The 19,121-nt window shown below is 46.4% G+C and overlaps 5 protein-coding genes across 6 annotated transcripts in view; 3 read left to right on the top strand and 2 right to left on the bottom strand.

Moving 5' to 3' along the window:
- Positions 1-210: 210 nt before the first annotated feature.
- Positions 211-1,619, bottom strand: LOC131286788 (spermidine synthase). Its single transcript, XM_058315787.1, has 3 exons — positions 1,280-1,619; positions 611-1,208; positions 211-546 (listed from the first exon to the last, which is right to left on the bottom strand). The coding sequence occupies exons 1-3, from the start codon at positions 1,405-1,407 to the stop codon at positions 409-411; spliced, it is 864 nt and encodes a 287-aa protein (XP_058171770.1). The 5' UTR covers positions 1,408-1,619; the 3' UTR covers positions 211-408.
- A 468-nt stretch (positions 1,620-2,087) lies between these two features.
- On the top strand, positions 2,088-3,282 carry LOC131286203 (large ribosomal subunit protein eL21). 2 transcript variants are annotated; one of them, XM_058315126.1, is made up of 3 exons: positions 2,088-2,138; positions 2,474-2,642; positions 2,735-3,282. In XM_058315126.1, the coding sequence occupies exons 2-3, from the start codon at positions 2,514-2,516 to the stop codon at positions 3,089-3,091; spliced, it is 486 nt and encodes a 161-aa protein (XP_058171109.1). In that variant the 5' UTR covers positions 2,088-2,138; positions 2,474-2,513; the 3' UTR covers positions 3,092-3,282. The 2 variants fall into 2 exon arrangements, with proteins under 2 accessions (XP_058171109.1, XP_058171108.1); XM_058315125.1 differs by lacking the exon at positions 2,088-2,138 and adding an exon at positions 2,140-2,227.
- Positions 3,283-3,542: 260 nt separating this feature from the next.
- On the bottom strand, positions 3,543-6,282 carry LOC131286329 (ubiquitin carboxyl-terminal hydrolase 46). Its single transcript, XM_058315268.1, has 5 exons — positions 6,123-6,282; positions 5,907-5,987; positions 5,011-5,811; positions 4,804-4,947; positions 3,543-4,728 (listed from the first exon to the last, which is right to left on the bottom strand). The coding sequence occupies exons 1-5, from the start codon at positions 6,123-6,125 to the stop codon at positions 4,621-4,623; spliced, it is 1,137 nt and encodes a 378-aa protein (XP_058171251.1). The 5' UTR covers positions 6,126-6,282; the 3' UTR covers positions 3,543-4,620.
- Positions 6,283-6,694: 412 nt separating this feature from the next.
- LOC131289489 (eukaryotic translation initiation factor 3 subunit B) lies at positions 6,695-9,652 on the top strand. The gene is made up of 5 exons (XM_058318764.1): positions 6,695-6,857; positions 7,026-7,537; positions 7,614-8,648; positions 8,907-9,225; positions 9,320-9,652. The coding sequence occupies exons 1-5, from the start codon at positions 6,767-6,769 to the stop codon at positions 9,412-9,414; spliced, it is 2,052 nt and encodes a 683-aa protein (XP_058174747.1). The 5' UTR covers positions 6,695-6,766; the 3' UTR covers positions 9,415-9,652.
- Positions 9,653-14,083: 4,431 nt separating this feature from the next.
- LOC131287652 (kinase D-interacting substrate of 220 kDa) overlaps positions 14,084-19,121 on the top strand; it is a 28,378-nt gene continuing 23,340 nt past the window's right edge. Inside the window, exon 1 of the mRNA XM_058316723.1 lies at positions 14,084-14,724. Within this exon, the coding sequence (XP_058172706.1) occupies positions 14,515-14,724 (210 nt within the window). The 5' untranslated portion in view covers positions 14,084-14,514. The remainder of the gene's footprint in view (positions 14,725-19,121) is intronic.

The raw sequence follows: 19,121 nt of genomic DNA, 5'->3' as shown, positions 1-19,121 counted from the left end.
ACCATCGTCGACGCTTACGTATGTTGAATGTTAGAATTAGGAGACATTTATTGCGTGTGATCATGGACTGTACGTTGTAGTTACATTTTTGAACATCTACAGTGTGCTATTTTGCGATTTTTCAATAGCTAACATTCATGACATGCTTTGCTATATTGCGAGTCTAAAAGCACACAAGGAAAATGAATGATAACTCATAAATAATTATAAAAGGGGCAGACGTGCAACAGCATTTATTCAAACAAACATTTGACACGATACACACATCGATTGACAGACTTATACAACGGGTTAAAAACAAATCTCATCTCTCAACATTGAGTTTCCCTAACTTCCCTTGATCCCATGTGTTCCCTTTATTTCGTTTCCCTCTTTAGAATGCACCACATTTTCTGGCCTATATGCAGGCTACGGATAGAGTGCTTTCGTGGCAAACCGTGGCAAAGTGAAAGCGGCCCGGTGCACGTCCGAGGTGTAGTACCGCAGGCTCATCCGATCGATTTCTTCATCCTTGAATGTGCGCGAAGGTTCACTGAAATTCGTTTCCTAAAATAATTTAAATTATTATTATTTGCCCTACGTTTCAGTTGATTGCCACGTTATGACCTACCGGGTTGAGGCTGGCGATGAAAAATCCAATCTGCCCCGTTGGATACGACGGCACGGCGGCGAGCCCGTACGTGACGCGCGGGAAGTGCTTTCGGCAGTAGTCGAGCGTCTCGCGGACATGGCCCGCATCGAGCCAGAAGCTGCCACCCTGCGAGCAAATGATGCCGTTCGGTTTGAGCGCTCGCTTCACCAGCTCGAAGTATGACTCCCGGAAGAGTGACTCGGCCGGCCCGATCGGATCGCTGCTGTCTGTGATGATAACGTCAAAGGCGCCCTCGTGCTGCTTCATGTACTCGAACCCATCGCCAATTGTTAGCTTCAGCTTAGGTGAATCGAACCCGCACGCCATGAATGGAAGGTACTGCTTGGATAGCTCCACCACCCGCTCGTCAATCTCCACCTGGTGCACCTCCGTCACCGACGGGTGCTTGGCCACCTCCCGCGCCACACCTCCATCACCACCGCCGACGATGAGCACGCGCTGCGGGTTCGGATGGCAGCAGAGCGGCAGGAAGGAAATCATCTCCTGATAAGCGAACTCGTCCCGCTCCGTACACTGGATGATGCCGTCGAGTATCAGCACAACCCCGTGCGACTCACTAAAAAGGTACACTTCAATGTTAGCCATTCCGGTGACTTAAAGCCGGGGGGAAATCCCACTCTAGCGCACCTCTGGACAATTTTGATATGCTGGTACTTGGAGCGCTCCTCGTGGAGAACGCTTTTCACCTTGAGCGAAAAGCATTGACCCGGCCAGAGCTCGTCGGACACCTCGCTAAACCATTCCGAGGGATTCATAACTTTCGGTTGGAATTAAATTGCTTTTACAATTTTACACAGCACAATCGATACGCGGCCTAATGTCAACGGAATGTCCGTGTCAACACCGCGAAAAGGCACACTTGTTGCGTTCCCTGTTGTCTCCAGCACGACACGATTGGACTGCCAGCTCGTATGATCCGTTGCAATCGACAGCGTAAAGAAACGATCTCCTGGTTGCTTTTTTTAATCCGACCAGGTTTATCAACCGCGGTTTGTAATCAAAAATGTATGGTGAGCATAGCACACGCACACTAAACAAATATAAGCATGATTTACTGATCCTTTGCATAGATTCAAGGGAAGGAGTAATCTATCTTTTCTATGCTAAAAGAAAATCAAAATTATCGGAATGAAGGGAAAAACATAACAATAGATTTGGATACACGTTTTCAAGTGTTTCGGGCAAAATTAACTTTTTATAAAATGAAAAAATATTAACAACTCCGACATACTTTCTGGGATAACTGCAATTAACATAATTTCATGAAATAGCTTCGAATTTTCCTCTATTTCTAAAATTTGTCTTATTTTTATTTGTTTGGGAATTTGGTGTTTTTCTATTTATGAAATAATTCATAAATAAATTTATAAAAGGGTAAATATACAGCCCTGCACCGATGACAGCCGGATGTCGGTGCTGCCACCAACCGTTGACAGCAGAAACCACTCTTTCCTTAACCTTTTCTTCGGCACTCGTGAAGTTGACAGTACGTATCCCCGTGGAAATACGCTAATATTTTCGTAATTTTACCAAAAGTACCGCTTATTGTCCGCTTCGGGGGAATCGAATTGCAAAGTAATATGATGTTCCTTCAAGAAACGGCGTTGGTTTGTGGGTGCCGAGTCGTTGGGACCCGAATCGATGCGAACCGTTTACGTGTGTTTCCGTATCGAATGTGCTTGGTTCATGGTATACCGCTCGTGCAACGCTGTCACAGCGTCATACGGATCGGGGGAAATAAGCGGATTACTCGGTTGCGCTGTGGATTCATTGAAGGGCATATTTCTGATCAACCGTTTCTTCTCAATTGTATCATTCTAGGAAAGTCGTTTCACAACCGTAAAGACAACCGACAGTAAACATGACGAACTCCAAGGGTTATCGCCGTGGTACCCGGGATATGTTCTCCCGCGGATTCCGCAAGCATGGAACCATCCCTCTGTCTACCTACATGAAGGTCTACAAGGCCGGTGACTACGTGGACATCAAGGTATGTATGCACCGAGCCAGGCCACCCTTGATTTTGATTTGAAGACAATGTATTATGGTTTATTTACATGGTTTTTCTTTTGTACCTCACAGGGTCACGGAGCCGTCCACAAGGGTATGCCCTACAAGGCGTACCACGGTAAAACTGGCCGTGTGTACAATGTCACGAAGCACGCCCTCGGTGTGATCGTGAACAAGCGTGTCCGCGGAAAGATCCTAGCCAAGCGCATCAACGTTCGCGTCGAGCACGTCAACCCGTCCCGTTGCCACGAGGATTTCCTGCGCCGCGTGAAGGAGAACGACCTGAAGCGCCGTGAGATCAGGGACAAGAAGCTGAAGATGAAGGTGTCGCTCAAGCGCAAGCCGAAGCCACCGCGTCAGGCTCAGGTCATCAAGAACCCGCCCACCCCCATCTTCCTGGCTCCGATCCCGTACGAGTTCGTGGCTTAAGCACGATTTTCCGGTGAACCGGCAGTGGTACTGGTTGCTGTTGCTGTGGCGGTGCACGGTTTTTTTCGTTGCGAAGTCACACTTGTGTCGAAGTGGTGGTGTTTGTTGTGTACCGGATGTTCCATGGTGAACCGACAACACGTAAATTTATGGATATCTTCAACAAAATACAGAATGCGAGGAAAACATAACGTGAGTGTGGAAAGTTTTTTTTCTATCGTGAGAAAATGGGCATCACTTTTCAGAAGAAATGCATTGATCGCGTTGATCACGGGCAATGCAAGAGTCCTTTGAATGGTATTAAAAAATAACCAAGTCACATTTCAGCAAGAAATTGCTCTCGATGTATTACCCTCCTATGTTTATTTCCAAGGAAAATACTTACATGCGAATGTTTGAAACCAAGCTGATTGATCAAAACAGAAAGAAACACTTTATCTAAACAGTTATTCACGTATTTTATTAGTTTCAGTATCCGGCATTTGGCCCTTACCGGTGACTAATGTTTTACAAAATTGTCGCTCTGCTCGACCGTGGCAAGATACTGTTTGCAAGTTCACTTTCTGCCCTGATTTTTATTTTCCCTTCAGTAAGTTATGTTACCTCCTCCCCTCGGGAGCTACACAGCTAGCAGTGTTGCTTTGTCGGGGAGGAGGAGTTTGTTGATGACAAAACTGTTTATAAGTAGTCTGTGATTTTTTCCCGCCTACTCGATTTCTAATCGATCGTTCCTGTGTCCGTCCTTGGTAGGACATTTTCTAGTCACACAACCGGGTTAATCCTCCCCTTTGGTAATCCTGGATTTCCACACACTAACAAACTCGGCTCACAATGATGGTGAAGATCAACCGCCTTTTCTAACAAACTTTGAACACGTATCCTTCGTTTCCCTGCTAGCGCTCGGGAAGTAAAACTTAAACCTTTCTTTATACTCAATCGTGAAGCGAACGGTAGAAGATTTCCATTCGATTAAAGTCTATAACGAAGTTTGTCTTTAATGTGATGAAGTGTGTGAAGGCGTTTTAAATTCACTTCTATGCTCCTTAAGACCCAATCCCTGGGCAAGTATTTCATGTTCTTGAGGACGTATTACTTTTTCCGTATGTACCACACGGCACATCATTGTCTCGTTTGATTTCTCAGTACATGTGTTTTGTTAACTCACCAAATGTGTAGAAACTATGAGAATTTTAAATTTTAGTATACCTTAACGGTTTCAATTTCAATAACTCCTACCGGTCGAATTAGAAGAAAAGAAGTCAACCTAGGGAAACTGACACTAGAACAAGCGAAAACCAACGGTGGTAGGTAAATCAAAGCAACTAAAAATACGAACTAAAGTAATCCTACGTAAGTTGACTTTATACAGCTTCAATATATAAATTCAGTATTATATAACACTTTCGCTGGCAAATAAATAAATTAACAATTCAAAATCCCCTTCTTGACTCCCAACAGCCACGAATTTCCATTCCACACTTCACTTTCACTTTCGAATCGAACAACCGTACGCATCCAACGCTTCGTCCCTACGCACAGTCCCGGGACTGGTAGAATAGGATGTAGCCCGTTTCCGACGATTTCTGGATGTCCGATGTCAGTCCGTAAAAGTCTTCGATGGTGGAAGCTTCGATTTTCTGCAGAGAAAAACAATACGAAGAAGAGGTAAACGTTGTGTTTCCTTTTATAAATGGCGTCTGTATTGCACTTACATCAACCATGTCGTCATCGAACAGCAACCAGAAGCCGTGACTTTTTACAATACTTATGTAATGGCCACGGTTTGGACCCGAGCCGCAGTGTATGACCACCGCCATGAGGTCGTACAGTCGATCCGGGTTAACCGCATCGTCGGACTGGAGGGCAAAAACATTAAGGCGTTAGCAAGCTCAAGGTTGCACCAAAAAGTATTCTCTTACCGTATTGAATAGTCGTAGCTCGAGCGGAAACACGACCCGATGGGAAACTTTTATGTGCCGGTTGTACTGTTCCATGTACTTGAAGCGCTTCAGATGGAGGGCCAGTATCATCGGCAGCTTCTTGACGCGCATTCGCTTCTGCGCTTCCTGGTAGCTGCAGCAGTTATCACATTTGAATTTGTTATCACTACACAACGTCTCCGTGTTGCTGAAGCACCGCAGGCAGTGCGTGATGCTGGTATTCTGGTCAACGTCCACCTGGAGGTCGAAGAAGTTCTCGTCCTTGCTGCTCACCGTTTCGCAGTTGAGGCAGCGCGTCTCACTCGTAAGAATTCCCTGAAAGATTTCGTGCACCCATGTTGGTTCCGTATTGTTGTTGTTGTTGTTGTTGCTGTTTGAGTTGTCCTGCCCCAGGTTCATTCCGTTTCCCCCTCCGGCGGTTCCGTTGGCAGCGGTTCCCTTGCTTCCGGCGGTCCCGCCCGCCTTTGCCTGGTTACGCTCGGCCAGGATGATTTCGTTGATGTGATTGATGAGAAAGTTAAGGAACTCGTGGGCATCCTGCTGCATGTAGTTATCGAACTCCTCCTTCTCCTTGCGCAACCGGGCGATGAACTTTTTCGGCGCGATCGATCCCACCTTCTTCTTCTGCGTCGCTATGCTGTAGAACAGGTCGGCCAGGCACGACAGAAGCGTCTCCTTGGTGCGTCTATTCTTCGCCTTATACTCTAGCACCTTTTCCCGGAACGGGCGGCAGAAGTAGAGCGCCTGCAGGACCGAATTGCTGTAGCAGGTGTTTCCGAACTGCAAACCACAAACAAAACACACTTCATGTAGGCACCAAAGGAATGCACTCCACTCTTTCCCCTCCCAAACCATACTACTGCCCGTATACGTACATTGACCAGCCCGAAGTAATGCTCGTTCGGAGGGAATTGGTCCGAACCGATGTCACGCTCGAGTTGGGAAATGTTGGCACCCTGCGGAAAGCAAACAGACGATACGGCATACCGACCGCATTCGGAAAGGTCATTTCAATCGCACCATCATCTCCATACCAGCGCCCCAAAAGTGTTATCGCGGGGTGCCAAATTGGTTAAACAAACATATCTTACCATCCTCTTCCAGTATGATGCACCATTAAAACAACCTATCGTTTATTTGTTTCGTTACGATAGAATATGCACAGCTCGCAATGAATCCCGAACGGCTGCAATGGGTTGATTTTCAGTGAGAATTTGCAGAACAAGTTTCCAGCGCTGGTCACTTTATTGACATTTTTCACTACGCTAGTGAATCTGATAGATCTTTGCTACCTTTTCTACAAATAGAACTGTCAAAGTCGATGCTTGACGTTGCCGGGGATGTTGTGAAACAATTCCAGAATTATGGTGAAATTTACCAATAATTAATTTTATTAAAACATATCACAATGATTATTCGTTTGTACATAAAAAAATTATAGCTAAAAATGAAAAACTTCAATTATTAATCGTCAAGAATAATATTGTTTATCTCTAGAAAACAGTGAGCAGTTTTATAAATTTTACAAACTGAAATATTTCGCCCATGCTATATTTCAAAAAGCAAAATGACGTTTGCTTAAGCACGAATTCGTAGCGCAGTCGGTACTACCAACCTTGTGAAACCGAAAGCCTCTTTCAGTCCTTTCCGGTTCCAAGTGTCAAACGTCGCGAAATTTTCTTTGCACGGTCGCTTCGGATTTTTCGCTTTTACCGACCGATTTCAGCATCCCAGGATGGCTAAAAAGAAAGGCGAAGACCAGGACTTCGAGGAGGAGCCGAACTTCGAAGATCCGGAGGGATTCGTGGACGATGTGTCCGACGAAGGTAGGTTGATTGGTTGGCCGATCGACGAGACAGTGAAATGATGATGATGCAGATGCCGGGATGTGCATCAGTGTTAGTGTGCCTACGTAGAAGTGCTCCGAGTGCTACCTACTTTTAAAAGTTATTAATCGACGTGTCCGTGTCTTTTGATGTGGTTTTAAATTGCAGAATTGCTCGGTGATTTTCTGAAGCAAAAACCGTGCGAATCGGACGGAGTGGAGAATGTGGTGGTGGTCGATAACATCCCCGTCGTCGGTGCCGCTCGCTTCCCCAAGCTGAAGGGTATCCTGGAGAAGATCTTCAAGAATGCCGGCACGATCGTGAACGTGCACTACCCGAAGGACGAGGAGGACAACACCAAGGGGTACGCGTTCATCGAGTACAAGAACCAGGAGAGTGCGGAAGAGGCGGTGAAAGCATTGAACAACTACCGACTCGATAAGCACTACACGCTGCTGGTGAACCGGTTTTCCGATTTCCAAAAGTACTCGGACATCCCGAAGGAATGGTCCCCGCCGGAGCCGCAACCGTACAAGGTGCAGAACGATCTGTACAACTTCCTGGTGGAACCGGAGGCGCAAGATCAGTTCTGTGTGGTGTCGGAAACGGTTCCAGGCTCGGTACAGGTTCAATTCTGCCAGAACACACAACCTGAACCGACGGAATTGCTCAAACGAGAGGTAATTTGTTGACACTACTGCGTACAGTCACAGTTGGAACCGTAGATACTAAACATTGTTTTTCTTCCTTTTCTAGCGCTTCACGGACACTTACGTCAAGTGGTCACCGAAGGGAACGTACATCGTGACTTTCCATAAGCAGGGTGTCATCATCTGGGGTGGATCGAGCTTCGTGAAAGTGAACAAGTTCGCGCACAGCGGTGCCCAGTTCGTGGACATTTCACCCTGCGAGCAGTACTTGGTAACGTACGGACCGAATGGGCAGAAGATTGTCATCTGGGACATTCGCACCGGTGCCGAGAAGCGTGCGTTCGTTTCGGACGGAATGTCGAACGCGTCGATGCTGCGCTGGTCGCACGACGATCGCTACGTGGCGCGTTTGATCGACAGCCAGATTCAGATCTACGATACGACCACCTTCTTCCTACTCGACATGAAGTCCATCAAGGTGGAGGGTATCCGTAACTTTAGCTGGTCGCCGACGGACAACACCATCGCCTACTGGGTTGCGGAGGAAATCGATGTCCCGGCGAAGGTAACGCTGCTTGCCATCCCGAAGAAGATCGAGCTGCGCACGAAGAACTTGTTCAACGTGGCCGATTGCAAGATCCACTGGCAAAAGTCGGGCGACTACCTGTGCGTCAAGGTCGATCGATTCTCCAAGTCGAAGAAGGACAAGAAGGACAAGAAGGACTCGGACGTGAAGTTCCTCGGTATGTTCTACAACTTTGAAATCTTCCACATGCGCGAGAAGGACATTCCAGTCGATTCGGTCGAGGTAAAGGAGACGATTCTGGCGTTCTCCTGGGAACCGGTCGGCTCCAAGTTTGCCATCATCCACGGCGAACCATCGTCGGCCAGCGTCAGCTTCTACGAGGCGCGCAAGGGCCAAGAACCGACGATGGTAAAGAAGCTGGAGAAGAAGGTCTGCAGTCACATGTTCTGGTCACCACGGGGGCAGTTTATCGTGCTGGCGAACCTCTCGATGGGTGCGTTCGAGTTTGTGGATACGAACGATTTTACCATCATGAAGACTGGCGATCACTATCGCGCATCGGAGGTCGAGTGGGATCCGACCGGGCGGTACGTTGTGACGGGCACGTCTGGCAAGGTAGGTGGCCATAAATGTTACATAACTATTCAAATACGGAGGACCCATTAGAGGTTTTCGGAAAAACAAATTCAATATCGAAAATTCTCTTAGTTTACCCTCCAAAAGTGAAGTTCGTTGGACAAAAAAAGTCTTTGGATGTAAAACTAATCCGGAGATAAAAGTTGCTCAATACATTAGCAAATCAGTAGGCTTTACGGAATATAATACTTCATATTACGATTAAATATTAATTACGTTCTAATATTTAATTCACAGGCAAAGGAAGATCAGGGCTACTATATGTGGTCATTCCAGGGGCGCATTCTGAAGCGTATCAATCTGAAGAACTTCATGCTGTTCCTGTGGCGTCCACGTCCCGCGACCCTCCTGACGGAGGCTAAGCAGAAGGAGATCCGCAAGAATCTGAAGAAGTACTACACGCAGTTCGAAACCAAGGACCGTCTGCGCATGACGCGTGCCTCGAAGGAGTTGATTGAGAAGCGGGCGAAATTGCGCGAGCAGTTCACCGAGTACCGCACGAAGCGCGTCAAGGAGTGGGAGGAACAGAAGTACCGCCGTATGCAGCTGCGTAACAGTGCGTATCGTGAAGATGAAGCGTTAGGAAGGACGTGGAATTCGTTTTCGAGTGATCTTACTATGGCTATGGTTTGCTTTGCCTTTCGTTTCAGATATTGACACTGACACACTGGAGGCTGATCCAGATAACGTTGAGGAGGAGATTGTAGAGATACTTATTCGCGAAGATACCACCGTCCTCGAGTAATCCGTAGAAGGTGCACGGTTGGCGTTGTTAGGAGCAGCCGTCAACATTCTTCCCTCACGCTGGTGTGGCCGCTTTCGTTCCGGAGAGCGCTGTCACACGTCTGGGGATCTTTTACTGTGGTGGGAGGTGCGTAACAAGCGCCGCAAGAAAGCAACCGATCGGAAACACACGGCAATAACACCACACCCGGTGTGAACACAGTCGCACATTTAGGCCGAAGATTCCTTCCTTTCTGACGTGAGCTCCGGGAATCTTCAGCGCGTTTCAGTGTGCGTTTTACCATCAGTGTGTGCCGTGTTTCAGAACAATTCAGTCTCGGTGTCGTTCAAGTGTATCTGCACAAAAAAAGGGATCCAGCACATAACTGCTGTACGTTGTGCATCGCGTTCAATGGTATCAGAACATCTTCCATCCGTAGCAGAAACAACAGATTCACAAAACTGCATAACAAACAACAACAACAACAACAACAAGATCCATTTATTGCGTCAATAAACAACAACCGCGGTGGCGCAGCGAAACGAGACTGACCTAACAGTGAACCGTTCGGATTTGATACAAACGAGGGTAAAAACAAAACTTTCATTAGCTAACTGTGGAATTTATACTGTAAGCTGAAGTGTGCTGTAGTTTTACTCAGGACAATTCGGGAATAAGGATAAAGTGAGTTCGTCGCCGTACGACACGCCGGTAAACCCGAGCAGCAGTAAAACACACACACAATCCATCAATTGATTCGAACACTTACTATTACTCTTCAGTATGGTAATTAATATTAAATATAATATGCTATTGTATGATACGTCATTGAACAGAACCGTAGGGAGTGTTTTTCTCCGTAGCTTTGAATACTTTCCGAAAAACAAAAACAGCTGACCGGCGTTGGTTCGAATCCCAAAAATAAAAGAAAAAATGAATCCACTATCGCAAGGATCTAGTTAAAGCAAAATATTTTAAAAAGTGACAAACATTTCATTTGTATATTTATCTGACCGAAACCCCCGAATTTATATATTTAACTGATCATGAAAAACGATCGGATAATTTACTAGTTGCCAGCTCTGTGCTACCCGTTATTATCCTGGTATGACGATCATACTAGTTTTTACGTAGAAAAAGTTGAAACGTTGCTTCAAACGTTGATTTCAAATTTTTTCATGTAAATCGTCTCGAAACGGGAAGCGTCGTGTGCAACCCTGCATCCAGTTGGAAGATGCCAGGAATTTGACAATTGTGCAAATGAAACTTCTCGACAAAACAACAAACTACACATTGTGCTTTTTCGCTTTCCTGGACTGCCGCTGCCTGGTTGTGTGGTGCGTCGACTGTGTGTTACGCCTCGTTCGTCGCGTGTTTCCTGCTGGGCTCGCAGGCTTCTAATCCTTTCAACCTTCGGAAAACCCCGTTTTGCGATCGATGCTGGTGCATAAGCGAACGACGGTGCATGTGTGTTGTTTTCCCGACGGTGCCGTTGCGTGGTCTCACTGTGCGATGTGTACAGAATGTTTTGCAACCATCGCCTTTTTCCGACGGTGCTAGTTTCGTTTGGTTAGATGATAGTTTTCCCCCGCCCCCTTGGCTGCAACAGGAAGTAAGGAAAGTGTCTAGTGCATCTAGTGTTATTGTTGAGTATTGGCATTTTGTCCGCAACGATTCGCGGGTGTGCGTGTGATTGTGCAGTACAAAGCGGACCCCTTAGGGCATCCTTCGGGAGAAAGTGTATGAAATAGGTTCGAATAAAAGTTAAAACATCGATCGAAGAAACAGATTCCCAGCGTCGAGGTCATTCTTCCTCACCCCTTGAAGTGACCAAGTGAAAAGTGTCTGTATGCGAGAGAAAGTGTCAGTCTAATATCATCCGGGCTTATCGTCGTGAAAAACAAAGGGTGGAAGTACACGTCCCGTGGCAACAACAGGCGGAGCCTTGTGACTACACTCTCGACATCGCTCCGGATTACATTATTTGTGCAGGTTCCAGCGAAGGTGAAGGGCGTTTTGGGGACGAAGGCCAAAGAAGGAAAGCTGGTTCCCTCGGGGCCATCGCCAGCAGTAGCCGCACTTTTACAGATAAGATACATCTCATAGTTTCTTTGGACAGGAGAAAGGCTGCCTGTTTTGAAGGACGTGCACATTCTAGCAGGTGAGTTTACGCGCTTGTGGGTGTGTGGTGTGTATTTAAGCTCAGATCTTAAAGACTACTTTCTTGCGATTCTTCACAGCGTATTTGTTCATCATGTTGTAGGTCTGACGGACAGAAACTTTATCGGGATATTTTTTCACTTGTTCATTTCCATAACCCATTCAGCCAGACCAGTCGTTATTTGTGAGCCTCAACTCGTGGGTTGACACGGCACACAAAATAATCACAGACGAATAGACGAACGAACGAACGGACACGTACTACAAAGATAACGGGACGTTGCGTGGCTCTTTTACGGGGTGGCACCATACGATCACCGGACCGACAATTTCACCTGTCGACTGCCTTGAATCGGTTCTTTATGGTCCGAAATCGTACATCGAAGCAACCCGAGATCAGCTGTCCGGAACAGCAGGAATACCGGTTTTTTCCTGTTTGCAAAAGACCGGCGTTGAAGAAACCGAACCATTTTGCAATCCTGTGCATGCTTGGATGACGCACCGCCGAGGGAAGGGGGTTGTTTTTGTTATTGTATCTCCCTCTCTTTCACTCGTACTCGGGAAGCCTTCTAATCAAACTCGCTGTATCGCGGTCATGCTCTTAACCTTTCGCACTGCAAAACATGCTCGCGCGGAGGCGATTTGGCAGGACGATTTTACCGGGGGATTTTCTTCTTGTTCGAATGCCAATCAACATGCTTTCCCATCAGTGTGTGATGATGATTAATACAAGATACATCGCCCGGTGCCGAATGAAAACATGTGCGCTGAACCGTGGTGATATTTGCCACCCTTTCGGTAGCGTGTTCGTCTGGTTAATTATCATTGGGGCAATGCAATAAAAAAGTGGAAAAGGGACTATTTTTAATTTCTTTAATCTTCATTACACATCTTAGTTGCTATTATTAGCAGTAATGAAGCTTGCGGAGCAGTAAAATTTCATTGATTCCACGTGCCCCTGCTGAAACCATCAGCAGGGAGTTTCCGTAGCGAGTGACACGGAGTGGAAGGATAATTATTTTGTTTTTAATTGACAATGTATAAAAATACCAGCGACATGTTTTTTTACGCCATTCACGGTTGGTCCGTGTGACCGGCATTAGGAATTATGAGCGCAAGATTTAAAACACTGTCGGTAATTAAATGTGATAAAAAATGTGCTCGTCAAGAAAAACCTGCCGAGAGTAGACTTTCACGCGCTGATTCAATATTTTGCGCTGATTCTGCTCGTCTTGTTTTTTTTTCCTTTCGCTGGCCCGCTCGGTCGTCGACACACGCAAAAACGATTTTTCGAATAATTTAAATGCCCGAGGAAAACCTCTCCCCAGAAGATAGCCGACCCGGCGCGATCGGTTGTTTGCAAATCGCCCGCGCTTTGTTTTGCCGTTAGCCACCGGTCTGAAGAAACATCAAACGGCGCACCGTTTCATTGGCCGTGATTTACGGAACGCTTTTGCTGCTTCGTCGGCACCACCGAGCATCGTGGCGTTTTTCCCTCCCTTCTCTTGGGTCTGCGATGTGTCGAAGAATTTCCTTCGACCTTTGTTTTTCATCGGAAGGATTAACCGCAATCCATCATGGTAATTGGATAATTTGTAAACGTTTATCAATGGGTGATTTCATCTTGTTTGTAACCGTTCTGTTTAATTTCACTGCACGGAATCCATACGAAGGGTTTAATCGACAGGCGAGGAATAAAACATCGGGGTTTAAACATATCATTCAACGTGTTAATGATCAATCATCGTCCTTCTTGTGTCAGAGGTCGGCAAACTACGTGTACTGTTGTACTTTTTTTTTAATTATAAAATGAACCTTTTTTCGTTTACAAAACAACACAATATTATACCGAACTTCTGATTGCAGTGTATTCTTGTCGTGGGTTTTATTTTTTTATAATTATTTATTGGTGTCAACACTTTCCCAGAAAATAGGACATCTTAAAGTTCGTAACAATATTGTTGTAAAAAAAACTCATAAATACGGCTTACAAATATGAGTTTACTGCTATGTCAAAGAAGAATAGTATTTTTAACATCTTGGTCTTTGATAATAATGTGCGAATTGAATATGACCGTATTATGTCCGCTTCCGGAAAGAAAGGTTGCCGAACCCCGGGGCTTAGGAGCCCCCCAAGATTCTATTTTGATCCAACACATCCATAATAGTTCTGCAGAAGGCATTCAAAAACCCTCACGGTGTGGAATTTTCTTATCAGTTATTGCTTTATCATGATTCAGGAGGGGCGGGGTTGTACACGATCCACCATCACAGTCAAGCCATGCTGCATCGTGTGATCATCGGCAGCTTCAGCAAAAAAGGGCATTTAATCTAAGCGCCACCAACACACGCGACGCCAGTCATCTTCCGACAATGGCCGACCGGGGAAGCAGCCAGCATCCTTAACGCGGTGTTGACACCGTAATTGTAATGAGGCACATGGTAGCCCAGAATATACTTTGTCGCTAATCTCTTCTTGCACGCTCCCTCCGGCGAACTCTCCCATGGTGACAGTTCGGGTTCACGCCTCGCGTGGAGGGTGTCCAGCGTTTGACAATCGTTTGATACTGCTTTGTCACATTGGAGGGACCCCTTACCGGCGGGGAGGGCTGGAATGGACGACCACACGAAAGGGGTTGCGCTATTAATCCCGTGTGCAAGCGCCGCCGGAGTTCAGTTTGACACCGTCCCGGTCCGGGGGCTGATAAGGTGTAACCGTCGCGCCATTAGTGCCCCGTTCCGGGCCGCAGTTAGTCGAACCGAACGATCCGATCGACGCACGATCATCCCGTTTTTTGATCGTACAGTTAACGTGCGCGTGTAGTTTTTAAGCAAATTGTGACTCACTGTTTCGTGTTCAAAACCTTTGACCAAGCTCAGCCTCGATCTGAGCAGGAAAAGACTTTTCCGCAAGAGTTTATTAGCGTGTAATTGTGCCGTCTGTCACAAACCCCTGACAAGATGGACCGACGTCCATTTCTACGAAACCGGGAACCGTCCGAGCTGTCACCGTTGACGCAATCGTCCCCGGGCAGTAGTAGCGGCAGTGGTGGCCATGCAGCAGGTGCAATCGGTGCCGGTCTGACGAGAAATCACTCCTATGGCAGCATACTGCCGTACCTGGGCTTCCTGCGGAACTCACTGCGCAGATCGGCCAGCTCCTCCAGCCAGGTATACACACCGACGAAAACGCGCCACTAATCTCTTCCATCTCGGCACCATCTTTGTTTACATCTCTGCCCGTCATCCCCGGTTTGGCCAAACAACTACCACAAGCCCGTGCTGTGTTCCGTACGTGCATACCGATGGTATGCCTATGGTGGACAAGATTTCTCCTACATCCACTGAAAACGGTTGTAAAGTAACATGGGGCAAAAGTGTACACCTTTTGAAAACCTGTGTAGTTCTACTTTTTGTGTCGTGTAAAATTTTGAACCAAGTGAAAACAAAGTAATACCACAGTTGTACATTGATTTTAATAAGTTGTTACATTTATGAGATACGAGGTTCGATAAATGCATTATAGTGCCTTAAAAATGTTTATCCTAAACATAAGTTTATGCTAAATCGACATCTTCTATTTGCTTAATTTCCGTTTATAAAACCAAACACTTATCTATAGGCAACATATATATGTATGCATATGCATGTATGAAATTACGTCCAGTGTACTTTTGACCCACCTTACTCTACAATATTAGCCCTGGGTGATATGTAGCAGCTGCAGATAAATTCGCAGCGAGGAAGCGAATTTGCATGTTTTTGCTAGGGAGACAATTTTTCATGCAACAAAGATGCACTTGAGATAACACTCCACGATTTCATAACGATCGTATGTTTTTTTTATGTTTGTGTAGTTTACAAAATGTGGCGTGTTAATACCACAAAGTATTTTATCTATCGGATTTTTACAAGATATGAAAAAAAAATGTACCTTTTAGATATAAGTGTATGCTGCGAATAAGATTCGATCAGCAGCTTCCGAAATTAGTACTTCAATAGTCAAACATTTGGTTGAAAAAAACATTGACCCCCTCGCGAACGGCTATCAATTTGGCGCCACTTTCTGCCAGAATGAACCTAACCCTGACTTACTTCCTCTCGCGCGATTATTACGGTGGCTTATCTTGTGCGTTAATTTTTTGTTTTTGAAATCGAACAGCCCATTCATTTGTTTGTTTTGACGTTTCGCACACGATGCACTTGCAAGTGCGGCCGGCCATCGTGAAGTGGGCCACCGTCTTCCCAATTGTTGAGGCTGTAGCGCGCCCAATCGTTAAGACTTGCGGAATCCACTTCCTGGGGGACATTTCTCCCACCGGTGACCTTCCTGACCGTGGGTAAGGTGTCTAGCCGGGTTCCGGGACGCTCTTTGATGATGATCGCGTGATCAAATGCACGCCTCGCACGTCCACCCCGTGGTGATTTCAAGCGTGTGTTGACACTCACTTCAATCAGTGCCGCTTGGTGGTCGGTCGAGTATGTATCTAACCGCCACCATTAGGGTGGCCGATAACAACCCGCGCGGGTAGCTCTCCTCGAATGTTGACGATGATCGGGAAAGCGTATCTGTGTAGTTTATAATCCCAATATAAAAAAAACAATGTTCAGTTAGGGTGCTTCCCCTTCCGACTCGGTGGTTGTACGGCTATCTGCTTTAATGATACGGCAATCGTTTGGCCGTCCGTAATGGATGAGGTACTTCCAGGTTGTCACTTTGACACTGTTGAATAATTGATCCAATATGGGGCAGAAATCAGTTTCTCATATTGCCCAGTGGGGGTATAGCGTCATTAGCTAACCACTTCTGTTAAGGTGCTATCATCATTATCTCGGTTTATTTCCAATCTATATACTTTTACCAAACGAATGATAAGTATTTTCTTTCGCAAAAGATATTGAAATTTCGGGGACCATGGCAGCCGTTTGGTTCAAACGACGGGAGATACCCAAAACATTGATGGTCGATTATGTTTTCAACAAGATCCTCGTTTTAGTTTTCGTATCAGTCCAATAGTATAAAAGGTTTTTGGTAGAATCTCCTCTTGTGCAAAGGTTTTTGGTATTCCAAATTCGTACCAGTGAAATTTGAACCTACAACGCACAAACTTCCATAATTTATCGTATTTTAGAAAGGTCGAAAAAAGGTCATACACATAGTCTCTCAACTTAAATGATCCTAAAGTGTGTGGAATCACAAAATGTCTACCATATGACATTCAAACCAGTCATTCCTAGCCGATTTGCGATAAAGAAGTGCAGAAGTACCCAAAGTACAACTGGGAAACATCACTCCGGGCAAAGTCTCAAAGAAGATGGCATCGGGCATCGGGAAGGACGGAAGTACAAATAGATTACCACCACACCCGCTCGGCGGGTGGTTTTCCTTCCCCCCGACTTTGTTACATCTACACTTCCGATAAGCAATCAGCTGTCGCTTGGCTCGTAGGCTCTGGTCTCTTGTGGTCCAAAAAAGATCTTGGCCACATGGTAGATTTGGACCCCAGTTTCACTCCGACGGTCCATACTGTGTGGATGCGTTCGAGGGCAGCGCTGTAAAGGGCGATCTTAGCGCGGGCGATCGTGAGTGTGTGCGGGATGGGCGGCCTGCCTTCCCGTACCCGTACTGACGATACACGGATAATAAAAGAATTTTAATCACAGATACGACGTGGTGTCTATTGTCGCGAGAGTATCGCGCTATCACCAACGAGGGTCGCGACGGATGCGGGTTTGGCCGCCGCACGTGTGATGGTGTCGGCGGAGCGGGCAGCGCGCGATGGTTCGATTCGGTGTTGTATCCGTGTCGGGAGAGCGTGTGTGCGCGCGCAAGGCCTGTTGTCACACTCCCGCGGTGCGGTCCGCCGTTCAGTTGACGAATGTGCGCACGATCGGTCACATCGCGTACCGTAGCGACACACGGTTCCGTGCGGCGTCGTCCTCCAAGAGATGGCGCCATCTGCAATTGAGATCCAATCAGTAGATCACCCAACGATGGGCTCGAATTGAAACGCACTTCAGTTAAACAAAAAAGAAGATCGCGATACTTTCCACGGGGTGCGAGCGCCAAGTGCGTATCTGTGTGAACTAGTTTCAGTGATCCAAGCAAGTGTCGTCTAGATGGCCATGGTTTTCCCGATCGCCGGCCTGATTTGAACTACCAACTGTCAAAGTGTGTTTTTCGTTTGCTTTGCGTTGTCGGGTCTTGCAGCATCGAGTCAACGTGGCTTTCTCCATAGAAACATCCCCGATGTGCTGTGCGTGTAACTGCGCACATAAATAATCCCCTTCCTCCATTTTGGTGGTGTTGTGTTTTTAGGGGAAGATTTGGAAAACAATCTTTCCATTCCATTCGCCGCAGATACCCCCGACTTTGGTCAAGACTTTTTTGCCACGTTGTGTGTTGTGTGTCGGTCGGATTTAAAAGCGGCCGCCATTTATCATTGAGCAAACAGCACAATTTCCGAGTGCACCCGTTCTTGAAAAGGCTCCCGAAAGGTACGCGAGAAAGCGAGAAGAGGCGTGGAAGCAGATTGTTTGTGTTTTCTTTACTGAAATGGGAAAAGTTCGTTGTGATTCGTCAAGGTGGTGTGTTTCTATCGCTCGCAACATCGAACCCAGTGGTGTGAATAGGAATTCGACAAAGACCCAAGTGTCAGCCGATGATGAAGCATAATCGATTAGCGCAAAAGTTGTGTCCTTGTTAAAACAAAACACACCCCACCTCGTAAGACACAAAGAAAGAAGGGGGTTGGAGGAATTGATATTGTGTAAATTTGCTTGAGACGGAGAGAAAAAAATATATAAAAAAGGAAAAAAATACATGATGCACCGAGCGGGTGCATAGAGAAACAAAGTCATCCTCGAGTCAACAACAAACCAACCCCTCGGTGCTCTGAGTCAGGTTCGGGTTTTGTTGGCTTTCGTGACGTTCTTGCAGAAAGGCAGCCGATTTCGATCGATTGTGCGATTGTGATAGAGCGAGAGTCGTTTTTTTTTCAAATCGAGAGGAAACCCCGAATAACAACAATGTTCAAACTCCGCTCCGCCGGCCACGAGCATCACCATCATCAGGTAAATATAGATAGATCCCCCTTTCCCGGGGGTGGGTGGGTGGGTTTGGGCGAACCCTGGTGTGTGTGGCGTAGGGTGGTAAAAGCTGAAGTATAAAATAAACACAAGCAAACAATCCCCGCAACCCCTAGAGCGAAGGGTGCATCCTACGACGACGTCGGCACGAGGACAGCTGATGTGTTCCTTGGCGTGGCGGATCGGCGAAGATAAAATAAAAAAAGATCTTATCTAAATGGCTCGGAACGTCCGCCGGTTTGGGGCATCGAGTGGCCGATTGACGAAAGGCAAATAGGACGGAAGTGAGATGCATTCCACCCGTTTGAAACCGTTTGCCGGAACGACATTCCTTCCGGATAGTTTACTTTGCACTTTGGAAAACTTTCATCAAGATCGTTTTTGCGAGATTCGCTCGGAAAACTATTCAAATGGTGCCCATCACCTAGTTTTCCGTGCTCCCCTTCCTATCTGTCTATGGTTGAACTGAGTGTGACACT

This window comes from Anopheles ziemanni, chromosome 3 (assembly GCF_943734765.1).
Source record: "Anopheles ziemanni chromosome 3, idAnoZiCoDA_A2_x.2, whole genome shotgun sequence".
Lineage (NCBI taxonomy): Eukaryota > Metazoa > Arthropoda > Insecta > Diptera > Culicidae > Anopheles > Anopheles ziemanni.
This window is presented reverse-complemented; position numbering and strand designations above follow the sequence as displayed.